The sequence below is a fragment of the Synchiropus splendidus genome, chromosome 10 (assembly GCF_027744825.2).
Source record: "Synchiropus splendidus isolate RoL2022-P1 chromosome 10, RoL_Sspl_1.0, whole genome shotgun sequence".
Classification (NCBI taxonomy): Eukaryota; Metazoa; Chordata; class Actinopteri; order Syngnathiformes; family Callionymidae; genus Synchiropus; species Synchiropus splendidus.
Genome location: NC_071343.1, coordinates 7,030,140 through 7,042,496, shown reverse-complemented (window position 1 = coordinate 7,042,496; position 12,357 = coordinate 7,030,140). Strand labels below are relative to the sequence as shown.

At 41.0% G+C, this 12,357-nt stretch overlaps 1 protein-coding gene across 4 annotated transcripts in view; it reads right to left on the bottom strand.

The window, feature by feature from the left end:
* Positions 1 to 1,681: 1,681 nt before the first annotated feature.
* The window catches only part of lrp1bb (low density lipoprotein receptor-related protein 1Bb), a 281,286-nt gene continuing 270,610 nt past the window's right edge, over positions 1,682 to 12,357 (bottom strand). For 3 of the 4 annotated variants that reach the window (XM_053877208.1, XM_053877209.1, XM_053877211.1), the window contains 9 exons: positions 11,853 to 12,014; positions 11,253 to 11,427; positions 9,907 to 10,011; positions 7,420 to 7,533; positions 6,747 to 6,823; positions 4,976 to 5,066; positions 4,521 to 4,671; positions 3,849 to 3,923; positions 1,682 to 2,775 (listed from right to left, as the gene is read on the bottom strand). In XM_053877208.1, coding sequence (XP_053733183.1) covers positions 2,635 to 2,775; positions 3,849 to 3,923; positions 4,521 to 4,671; positions 4,976 to 5,066; positions 6,747 to 6,823; positions 7,420 to 7,533; positions 9,907 to 10,011; positions 11,253 to 11,427; positions 11,853 to 12,014 — 1,091 coding nt within the window. In that variant the 3' untranslated portion in view covers positions 1,682 to 2,634. The remainder of the gene's footprint in view (positions 2,776 to 3,848; positions 3,924 to 4,520; positions 4,672 to 4,975; positions 5,067 to 6,746; positions 6,824 to 7,419; positions 7,534 to 9,906; positions 10,012 to 11,252; positions 11,428 to 11,852; positions 12,015 to 12,357) is intronic. The other variant, XM_053877210.1, reaches the window with a different exon arrangement.

The window sequence follows — 12,357 nt, the reverse complement described above, 5'->3', positions numbered from 1 at the left end:
GGAAACTGAGTTCAGTCACCTGCTCAGCGCACACCTGAGGCTAATACTGTTCATGAGTAGTTGGCTGTGATTCGCTGGTGGATGGTGATGTTTTTTTTTTTTTTTTTTTTTCTATTGACTTTTCATGGATACATGTATCAAACAAAAAAAAAAAAAAGCTAGGCAAGCTACTGTATATAATATATATATATGCTATATATATGTGTGTGTGTGTGTGCTCTCAGAAATAAAAAAGTGCTTTCATATATATATATATATATATATATATATATATATATATATATATATATATATATATATATATATATATATGAAAGCACTTTTTTTCCCCAATTTCTTTCTAACAATTTTTTTTCTGTAACAATGTTTAATAAATTGAATTTTATATTATATTTGCTCAGCTTTTACTCCACATTACTCCAATTAAATAATGAAAATATGTCAGAATGTAATCTATTTATTGATAATTGTATGTATTTATAGCCCAAAACTCAAACATTTTCAAAAGGCCTTCTTTCTGAGATGTGAGCCGAAGTGAATTCAAACACTCAAATCTAAATAACATGGTGTGTGGATGATAATTTCGGTGACTGACGTTTTTCTTTTTTTTTTCTTTTCCTCGCAATCAGCCCAAAAAGAAGCTGCCAGGACTCCATCATTACCATGTTGCGGTCTGCGTGATTCTGTTGATGGCACAGACAGATGTGGGAGGGCAGGAGTGCTGCCCCCGCCTCTGGTTGTCATGGTGACGGATGACCTGAGCGCCCGACGCTGAGAGACGCTGGAGAGAAGGCAGCGAAGGAAGAGCCTATTCACCAGTCCACTGGTGGAAACACCGCTGTGTCACCACCGCTCCGGTAATGAATGGCGCCCGACGCGGCACTGAGACACCCATCAACCACCCTGCTTTTTTTCCGACGGGTAAATGATCTGACTGTTGACGGGCTTGTCAGGTGCGTGGCCACATGAGCTGCAGGGGAGCAACGCCACAATCACTTGGATTAGAAGAATGGATGAGTTGTTGGAGTGAGTTTCCCAGACTGTCTATTCACCAAATGAGGAACCAGTTTAATAGCCTGCCGCGACTACACCTCACTTTCTTGGCTTTCTGAGGGCACCAATACTAGTTTACCAATACGTGTTTACTATATAAGACTGTTTTACAGTTACACCAAAATCCCAATGTTATATTACTTATGTTCGATAGGCGAGAAGGTATAAAAATAATGCATAAAAATAAATCATAGTAGCAGATGATATTGAGATTAATAAATCTGGAAGCAAATTGTTGGAAAAAAAACAAAAACAAAAAAACTTTATCAAAATTGTTTTGACAATTTATTTGACAGTTTGCATTATTTTAACAGGAACTGAGTAGCAAGTTATTTTTATTTGTTAATCCATTTATTTATTTATTTAAAAAAACACCCTAAAAACATGTTTAGGAAAAAAACATACTTACTGATATTAATGTCATTGGATGTCAAGTTTTTATTTATTTTATTTATACACAAAAAATATATTTTTTTTCTTCTTCATTTTTTTCTTTTTTAATTTTATTATCATTTATTCAACAAGTGGATGTCAAATTTTACATTACTTTATTTTACTTATTTTGTACAACTTTAAAAAGTGCTTTCAGATGTCAACACAGAAAATGACACATCGTAAATAAGCCCCTTTTATTCAATATTCATTTACATTTTATATAAAAAAGTACTTACATTTATTACATTTCTTCAAAATACAAGCAGCCAAACCACATACAAATCAAATACAAAATTATAAAATTCTTATATTTATCATCTTTCCTTTGTTCAAAGCAACAGATGAGCTCTATGATAACTCTTATTAACCGTTTACTGTATCTGTGTTAAATGTATTTCTGTCTACATCTTTGATCTGTCGACACAAGAGCTAGAAAAATATGATATTCAGTGTACAGCACAGGATCCGGGAATCCGACCAGTGAACATTCAACGTGGGTGGTTCGTCTCTTACAACAAAAGAAGTCATTACCTGGTGCGGAATTGAATGATAGAAAAAACAACAAAAGAAAATAAAAGACTGAGATGAAAAACTGATCTCATTGATGTTATGGCCTTCAGTGGAAATCCAGACAGCAGATCTGGATGAGAATGAAAGGAGGAAATCAGGGGGAAAGGGGTGAAGAATAATCATGAAAATATAGCTTGTGGACGTGAATCTCTCATCTGTATTTCCCTCAAAAGATAAAAATAATAATAAGTGAAAATAAAACATGTCATGGCAAAAACTGTGTCAGCCAACTGTCGTCACAACATTGCACAGTTTTGGAAAATATATGGTTACAAACAAGTGCACTGCATTTCAACAGAGAGTAGCTTGTGGTGTCTAAAACGTCTTGGAGAAACAGCAGCTTCACTTCACCATCCATAGCTATTGCATCGTGAGACTAAGGTGGGACGAACATTGATCAGCAAACGGAAATGGAGAACCGAAAACCCGAAGCACACCCAGCACAGGACGAATTGCTGATGTTGAGCCAGAAAGTCCTCAACCAGACGTGGAAATATTATTGTATAGTTCCTTCCTTCTTAATTTACATTGTATCCTGCAGTAGAAATAAGAACAAGTACAAAGTGTAAAGATAGGCTATGCGGCGGTTTCATGAATTGTTCCCTCAAGTTTCTTTGGGAGTAAATCTCTCCGTCCGTCTATATTGATGACGGGCTTCCGACAGTTTTGGCCGTCCATGTAGATCTTTGCATACACTGGGTTGGAGTAATTCATGGGCTGTGGAGAAGGAAAAACGACAAAAGAACAAGCCATTAAAATTGCAACGTCTTTCGTGGAGGTCGGGAACCCGGGGCCATCTGCAACAGGAGGGGCCCACATGAGGTCCGACCATGAAGATATGCTCCACAATATTTCACATTTCTGCCAAATTTGGATTTCTTATTCCTTATATTAGTATTTTTTTCACATATGAATTGTTTTTCTATGGGAATTTAAAGTCTGAAATTATTTATGTCAGTGCATTTTTGCATAAGCACTGAACGTTTTCTTTCACAGCCAATTACATCCAATGAATAACCTTATTTATTGCATCAATACTAAGATCAAATTTGTAAAATTCATCGTTCAAGAAACAGTCATATTACTTCAAACTCTATCAGTGACTGGTTTCATATTTTTAAATGTAGAATTTAGTCCTTTAGAAGTGATTTTCCACTCATGTGAATAGTTTTTACGCTAATCTGTCATATTATTATTATTATTATTATAAATAATAATTCATTAATTCATAATGGTGACATTTTCTGGGGCACTATTTTGGTCATTAGTTTGGGCCCATTTAACAAAAAACGAAAAGATCTCCACGTTGATGCGAACGACCAATCATAACAAAGGGGGCGTGGTCAGGGAGGGAGGCTGTGACAAATGACAACTTTTCCTCAATATACAGCAGTTTTAAGTGTAGGATCATATGAAAAGCAACTTGTGTGTCATGCACCACTTTGATCTAATGAGAATGTAAAAGCCACCAAAATGAACATGATACATACATAATACACAGACAGAAAATAACATTTGTCACTTTCTGTCGTATACAATTTTTTTCTTGTTTTCATTTCAGATTTTCTAAAAAAATCCCACTTCATTTTATTAGAAAATCGATCATTACACATCATAAATAAGTATATAAATAGTATACAACTGCTTTTTAAAAACATAAACGACTGACTTTGCACATAATCTGCAGTAACTTGGCACTTCTTATGCACACTAAAAGATCAGAGATTATTTCTTTGTCATGAAAAAACAAAAACAAAAAAATCACAATGAGATTAGCATAGAAAGTTCACCTGTCCAGGGATGACCTCCTTAGGCACAGAATTCATGCTCAAGTTACGAGGATCGCTAGATTTCACACACCAACCCTGCAACAAAGCAGCCGGGCGTCGGTGTGGTTAAGAGTTCAGCGAGGGACATGCACAGTGGAGAGTGGCAAACAGATCACAGGACGAACAGCAGAACCCGCCGGAATAAAGGAGTCGGTTACTTAACATTCACGAGAGCCGCATCATGCCGCTGAAAACACGGGCAGATTAGAGCGAGAATAGCAGATGTCAGAATTGGCAGGGCAAAAAGCAACAGTGTTGGACTTGAAGGTTGGAGCAGGAGAGCGAGATAATAACGCCGGTGAAGGTGTTATGATTCATTTGATATGCTGCGTGTGAGGGAGAAGTCGAGCACTGCGCACAGAATAAATCACCTGCCAGAAGAAAAGGTTGTGCGGTTCACGGCCTCCGAATACATTTGCGACCGGGAAGGTTTCACTTGATCTCTCCCAAATTCGTAGGTTATTTAGATCCTCTAAGATGGAATGCTCCAGATTGAAAACATGCTCATCAATTTGGCAGGCTGCGCCTCGACTCCTTTTCTTCGATCAAGACTCAGAATAGACGACCTGTGCCTTAAAACCCAGGCTCATAGTGATGCCAGAGGCTTCACTCCTCCACTTAAAATGAACTCACCTTGTGAGGGTCCAGCGTGAAGTTGGGTCTCAGCAGGCTGCCTGCATCGGCATGGTTGTCGTGTTCAACCTCATACATGTTGTATGACGGGTTCCCGATCTCCACATTTATCCCTCCATTTGTCATGGGCTGCCTCTGGACGCGTTTTCCCCTGAGAGCCGCAGGCGGAGACATGCAAATGACAGGTCAACAGGTGAGCGGACGCCTCCCGTTGCCAAACAACAAATCACGTCCCAGACCACGACGCACTTGGTGATCATATATTAGCAACTAGGAAGCAAGAATGGTTTCTGGAAACAACGTTCTCTGCGCAGAAAAGAAGCATCAGAGTCTTGATAAAATCTACTTTAAGAAAAAAAGTTTTTATCTTCACAGCTGTGCGCCGTTGTCTATCGACACACTTGTTGATGTCTGTATTTATCTTCATGGCTTTTTCTTTCTGCGTGCAAGGTTACCTTTGCCTCCGTCTGCAGATGTAAACACCGGCCACCACCATCACAATCAAGATGACCAGCAGGACCAGCGGCACAATGATAGCTATGCTCCCTGGGGAACAGACAGGGGAGAGGTGATGTGGAGCGATGGACTGAGATAGCTCTGCCGCTTTTGATGAAAAATGGCCTGAAAACACACCATCTCTGAAACTTTTTTTAAAGGTGCCATTGGTGTTTGGGGCAGTTTGGTCACTCTGTGGATCAACAATGGCTTCCTCATCCCAAACGATCAATGTGAAATAGTCCAATGAGCTGAAGGCAAGTGGCTTCATTGACGACAGCTTTGCACTATCCTAACCTTAAATACAAATGCTCGTAAATGCCGTTTGTTTTTGACAAACATAATGGTTTCACAGGAAGTGCTCTTTTTGAGGGCAGAAAAGAAACACATCTGGTGGCAAATTCAAAATTGTCCAGTATTTTATTATTATTTGGATCATAATCATTTTGAAACGTCCGCACTTTGTTTGTTCCGTTCATTTTTGTATTTCTTCCGCTTGTCTCGTGCTTTTATTTTGTTACTCTCGGCTGTTTCCAACACAGCTGGCATTCATTCTTTCATCATGCCTTCTAAGGATATGATCCCGTCAACGCCAGCTCCTGTTGCCAGATGGTAGTTTTTCGCTCCAGTAAGGTAACCTCTTGCAAGGCTTCTGCGTTCTCGCAGTCCTCCCTGACCTTTTCCAGATTTTCTTGTGCACTTGAATTCCATTTCAGCGTTCCTCGTTCTTCTTTGCGACACATTCGCTTTCTCCCCAACTCCATTCAGTCCGCGTGTGAGCTGTTATTTAGAGTCTCACTTTTCAGTTATTTCTTCGAAAAGTTTATTCCTCGTGTGTGTGTGTGTGTATCTCCACCACTGAGCGATTTCCGTTTCTTGCCACCTCTTGAGCTTAACTCCGAGTGTGTTTTCTGTTCTCCCAGTTTTCGGCTTCATTTCTAATTCGCCTCTCTTGTGTTTCAGATTCTTCCCCAGACCCTGTGTGTTGTTCCCGCTCTGTGGTCTGGTCCTGGCGTCCTTAGTTATTGTTATTTGTCTGTCTATTTATCGTTTACTCATCGATTAAATCCAGTAATGTAACCTCGTCTTCCGTGCCTTCTGTCAACCAGCTCTTCCTGCACTTGGGTCCAGTCCTTCAGAATCATGACAAATTTACTGCAGTCCTGACAAAAACTGCTCCTCACCCTCACTATGATCTCCCGAAAAAAAACTGCAACTGTTGTTGATCTTATCGGAAATATTCACATCATTGGACGTCAACACAAAGCTACAGTACATGAATATAGTACTAACACAAATTTAACCCCCAAAACACAGCTATGGTTGTGTTACTAAGTAACTATTTTGACGAAATTTTGGAAATACCGCTTTTATTTTGTGAAAAATCGCAATGGAAACCCAACTATTGATGTCATTTAGCGGTCATTTTGACCAAGTCATGTGAGAAGAGTGTGTTGGGCTCATCACGAAACGCTCTCTTCAATCACGAGCAAAAACTATATGTATATACTGCCATCAACGAGTGAAATAACTGCATCACATTTTTTCTTTCACGACACGTCAAGCCATCCCTCCGCGGAGACTCTTCCGATGAAGACGCAACACAACCAATGGATGTTATAGGTCATAATCTTTTCAAGCATTTGATTAGCTGGGACCTTGTGACACCTGATAGCATCCTCTATTTTCAACCAGATTTAGACTTATTCGATATTCGATTTAAAAGCTTACCTCCGGTGGTGTTGTCTGACCGGCTGCTCTTGGGTGCAGGTCTCTCACACTGTGTGCCGGCCCAGTTAGCTGAACATCTGGGTATGACAATGAATAACATTAGCATTGGTAGCACTTCTGTTTTCTTAGAAAACCTTAAACAGCAGTGCACAAAATGAATGGATGACGCACGTCGTGTTGATGGTAGTAGGAGACCCGACAGTGAAAAGAGCCATGCCATTTGGGTTGCTCCAGTGTTGTGCGTGACCCTTGTTCGCACAGGTCATACCTCATTAAACACACTTGAGGCAGATGGGCTTGTTATGCCTGAGTGATTAGATGGTGTTACAGACGACAGGATGAAATTAGTCTCAACAACATGCATTATCTGGTCAGCAACAGATCGGAACCAAGCGTCAAGTCTTAATAACAAACTGAAGTGATGACCGACACCAATACAACCTCACATTCGCCACTTGATGGTGGGGCAGGTGCCACGTGACGCGACACCATTGTACATCAGGATCATCATGCAACGTGAGTTGGTGATGGACAAAGTCGAGGAGCCATTTCTCTGTAGCACGAGCAAGCTCAATATGACTTCAATGGACAGCATATTGGACAAGGATGGAGCCAAGTGAAGGTGTGAACAGAGCCGGTGTGAAGGCTTTCATCACATGGAGAAGTGACCTACTTGCAGCGTGGTTTGTTATGAGCTGTTAATGTGCATATCCCCTCATTCTGACAGAAGTAATCGCAGGGGTTGGCCAGCTCATCGCAACGTTGGTTCTTGAACCCTGAAGTGCAGCTGCAAAACATTGTGTTTGGATTGATAAGGCGGACTGGAACCAGTTTATTGCCGATTGAGAGTGACTGAAGCATTTTCTAGAAACGGTGACTCAAGCTAAAATCTCATGCTGAAGATTGAACCAACAACACACAGGCACTGGTGAGTCACCTCCATGTGGGACAGACTAACTAAGACCACTGAAAGCAGAACAGAACAGCGTGTGCCTATAAATTTGCGGATTTCATCGGATTTTCTAAGTCTGTGTGTTGCTGACCCACCCAGTGCAAATCAGAGGTTGGTCAACATGAGAGCAGAGCGGTTTGGAGAGACTCGGGATGCTACCCAGAACAAGTCAGGACCATGGACAGCGCTAGAGCTGGACTATTTAAGAGGGCTCAAAACTTGAACAGGGGTGGTCAAATGGCCGGGGTGGTGCACAGTTTTCCAACCAGTTTACCCAATGAGGTGTCACCCGAAACAAGCAACAACAGACTGACACTGAATTGATAACAGTGTTCAAGTAGGGATGTTCCGATAGATCGTTCACCGATCATGATTGGCCGATTTGCCGATCACAACAACTGATCACGTGTGGCAGCCGGCGCTCTGATGACGCCCCGCTGTTTGTGATGCGTCCGCTCCTCCCTACTCGCTCGGCAGCAGCATGTCTGTTGTGGAAGTTCTTTCAATCTGTCATTTAAAGTTTGCATGCTGCAGCACAAGCACGGGAAAATGCTGCGCAGGGAAGCGCCTTCAAATTAAACACATGGAGTTTTCCAGGCTCATGAAAGTGAGAGTGCTGACTCCTCAGCAGCAGGCTGCTAGTGCTGCTGACACTTGGCAACACCCGCCGGTCAGAGCGTGACAGTCGGAATGATAAGAAATAATTATTAATTTCACTGAGCTAGACGACCAGCCTTTCTCAGGTGTCGTTTATGCGGAGACGGAAACGGAAACGACCGGATCCGTCGACGTCTTGGAGTCAGGTGTAGCATTCGTAAGCCACCTGAATCTGAAACTTTGGAAACTTTCATAAATGCAGTGCTCTCTGTCTCGGAGTCCCTCTACACTACGTAACTATTTCACGGACATAGCACAGAGATTCACCTGCGGCGTCTCACACCGAATTAAATGTTTTCAGTTGTCCTTTTCACAGAATTGCTGCATTCATCAAGGTTTTTCTATTTTTTTGCCACCTTGAAGAGGTATGTAACAACGTGTCTGAATTAAAATGATCTTGAGTTCATTTTTTGGGTTGGACCAGATTGGGTTGGAGCAGTTTGCCCATCCCGACCTCGAAAGTAGCAGCAAGTTAAAGCCAAAATAGAGTCACAAAACGGAAGCTTTCAGCTGCTACATGAAAATATCTCAGTGTTCTGGATTTGTTGTCACCCGACTCACATGCATATCATCCTTCTGTAACAACTGCACTTTGCTCAATGACTCACATATCACAGTATTTTTAGATGTATATCAAGTACTACGAAGTCTTTTAGAATTTGTCGCCATGTGTCAAAGCCTTGATGGACACGTATGTGACAGTTATTGAGCAACTCCAGTTCAAATTATTCTTGATGCTGTGACTGCAGTTGGCGCAGCTCTGCCTCAAAAAGGCTTTGGCACGGACCAGGCCTGGTGGAATACGCATTTACTTAGAGTTATTGAGGTCAAACTTCCTTTATGGAGACCCATCCATCTTCTCACATAATCTGTTCATTCCAGGAAATAATCGAGCACGTTATCGGAATCTGTTGACCTCATTGAATATAGTGCGGCGATTTGCATAGAAATTGATTTTATCCCCTTCAATTGGTGACTGTTGAGTGGAAATTTCAATTTGACTGCAGTGGACAATGGACACTCAGCTTCAAATTTCCTCCCGGGAGATTTTTGTCAAAGAAGCGCATGCTATTATAGCTCAAGTGCTGCGATCGGAATGGTGTAGCGATGGCTGTAAGACAAGAGAATTCCATAGCACCACAGTCATTTAAATTAGTTTATTTTGGGAGCAGGCTTCTTAAACCCACCAAAATCAGAGGAGTCTGACATCAGCTCTCCAGGACGTGTTCAAAAAGGCGAACCGAGGAGGGATTGCAACCTTTTTTTCATGACAAACTAAGCTTCTCTGAGGTGTCACATATTTCCATAAAGTGAACCAGCATTCACCCCCCCTGCTGTGACATGACCCCTCAACAAGTCACATCAAACATCCCATAATCCTCTTCTGCAGGAAGGCATCTCTGCTGTATTCATCACCGAGCAGGTGGGTGCCAGATTGTTTAGGTTTCATAAGACCAGGCTTAAAAGGGATGTTGGGATTTTCAAAGACACATTAAGTGGAAATAATAGCGGGAACCAGAGTGGTCCTCCACCCATTAAGCAGTGACTTACTGGCAGAAAGGCAGGTTGGTGTCTGGGTCCAGGTGACAGGTGCCTCCATTGTAGCAATATCCGTCACACAGCTGACAGCTCGGTGCAATTCTGCCGTTTGTGCAACTGGTGGGCGAGGAAATAATTGGACTTCATGACAGTTCAATTGCTTGACTTTCTTAATAGACGTATAGACATGGAGGATTCATCAGACGTACATTAAAATACAGACATAAAAAATAAATACTGTATAACAAAAACAATGGATTCAGTTGGAAGTGAATGGAATTATTTCTATCTCAGAATTCTTACTTTTGAAATGCTCACTTTAAAGTCAGAGTTCTCAGTTTTACGTGAAAATTCCAAGGATAAAGAATTCAGACTTAAGAAGTTCTGAATTTTAATGTCAGAATTAGACCTTAACCTTAGAATTGTCACATTAATCTCAGAATTCTCATATAGTATCATTATGAGGTTCTCAAACTGTATTCAATTTTATTAACTTTGTTTTCACGATTTTCACTGTTAAATCATTATTCTCACATTAATCTCAGAATTCTATCTTAAAATTTGAATTCTGAAAGTACAAATTCTAAGGTTAAACTCTGATTTACAAGTGGGAATTCTGAAAGTAAAGTGAGATTTCTGACTTTAACAGTGAAATTTTTGAATTTTGATTCTCACATAAGAGTCAGGCTCACATTAATCGCAGAATTCTTACTTTCAGAATTTGCACTGAAAAGTATGAATAAAGGTTCCGTATTTCATCTCATATTTTATCAAACTTTTTCACTTTTAAGTCTAAAGTCTAAAATTAATCTCAGAATTCAAATTCAAATATGAGAATTCTGAGATTAAACTAGATTTACAAATGGGTTTTCTGAAATTCAACTGAGAATTTTGACTTTAAAGTGAAAAATCTGACTCAAAAATCAGATTTTTATCTTAGAATTCTCACTTTAATCTCTGAATTATTTACCTTTTCACTTAAAAGTCAGGATTTTAAGTAAGAATTCACGAACCACATTATTTTTCTACCCTTCAGTGGACATAATCCTCATCGGTACGCGAGACCAAATGTGTCCCAAGTCCCAAAAAAATTAAGAAACTTGAAGCGGAAGAATAGGATCCGTGTAACTTATGCCATTTTTTTTCATGAATCATGAATGATCTGGATTAAAATCTTAACACAATGCTCCCATCTGCAGCAACGATTCAACTGCTTAATATGTCAAATTGTATTTTCACTTCTTATCTAATGGATTATTCTGTGTAAAAGTTACAATTTTGAGAATTTGCAACGCAAAATATAGAGAGCAGAGAACTTTCTACATGAACTCTACCGACCAAAATAAGAAAGCACTCACTTGCAAACCACGTCACCAGTCTCCTCATTGATGAGACAGGGAGCTCCGTGACATCTGAGACATTTGTCCACCTCACACTTGGTTCCCTCGAACCTGGCAGGACACACACACTCCACATAGCCACTGCTGGACAGCGTGCAGGCCTTGGAGTTCACACAGTAGTGATGGCAGATGTCTGCTCACGATGAAAAACAGGGAGAGAGAAAGAAGCGCCGTCATCAGACCAGAAGCTCGAAACAAACTTTGAGCTAGATTGAAAAAGGTCCAGCGCTTTAATGGAGCTCAATAATCCTCATCCAATGACATCCCAGACACACACCCTATGGGCAAACCGCAATTGGAAAATACTAATGAGGTGCCTTTAGAAATTGTTTTCCAAAAGCCGCTAATGATGAAGCTTAGGCGAGGACAAAATGTTCATCCTCGGCAGAGACTCACTCGACGGTTGGCGGATACTTGCATGTCGCAAAACGTTGAATCTCTCAGCAGAACATACTTTTGTCAGTTGCTTTTTTTAAACAGTCATCCCATGGGAATGCTGTCGTGATTCTGACCTTCTGCTATAGGCCCAATGAGATTTGTTATAAAAGTAGGACTCACGGTACAGACAGCGGTCGCCGGTATACTCCGCTAAACAGCGGCACACCGGCTGGTTCCCGTGGGTGACGTCACATGTCCCACCGTTCATGCAGTAGTTGTCACAGATCCTTCTTTCGCAGAACGAACCGGAGAACCCCACTGGGCAGTGGCATGTCGGCTTGCCTGCACAAGAATATCATTCATGAGGGTCAAGCACGGCGAGTACAAGAGCCAAAACAGAGGTTTGAGCTGTACCAACATGACACTACAGAATTTTTTATCTAGTCGGGTTGTGGTCTTGTGCTGCATTTCCCATGTTCCAGCTTCCTTCTCGCTTCGTCCAGCACATATATAAACACAAATACATGTATTTCAGAGCCCTCGGGGGACGCACTATCAAGAGACCGCCCATGTCTGGAGCCTGCGACAGAATATGCAATGGACAGGTTGGGATGCTATGCGTGAGGAAACGGCACAAAAGTACCATAAAAATCCTCAAATACAATAGTGAGAAAATGTATGGTCA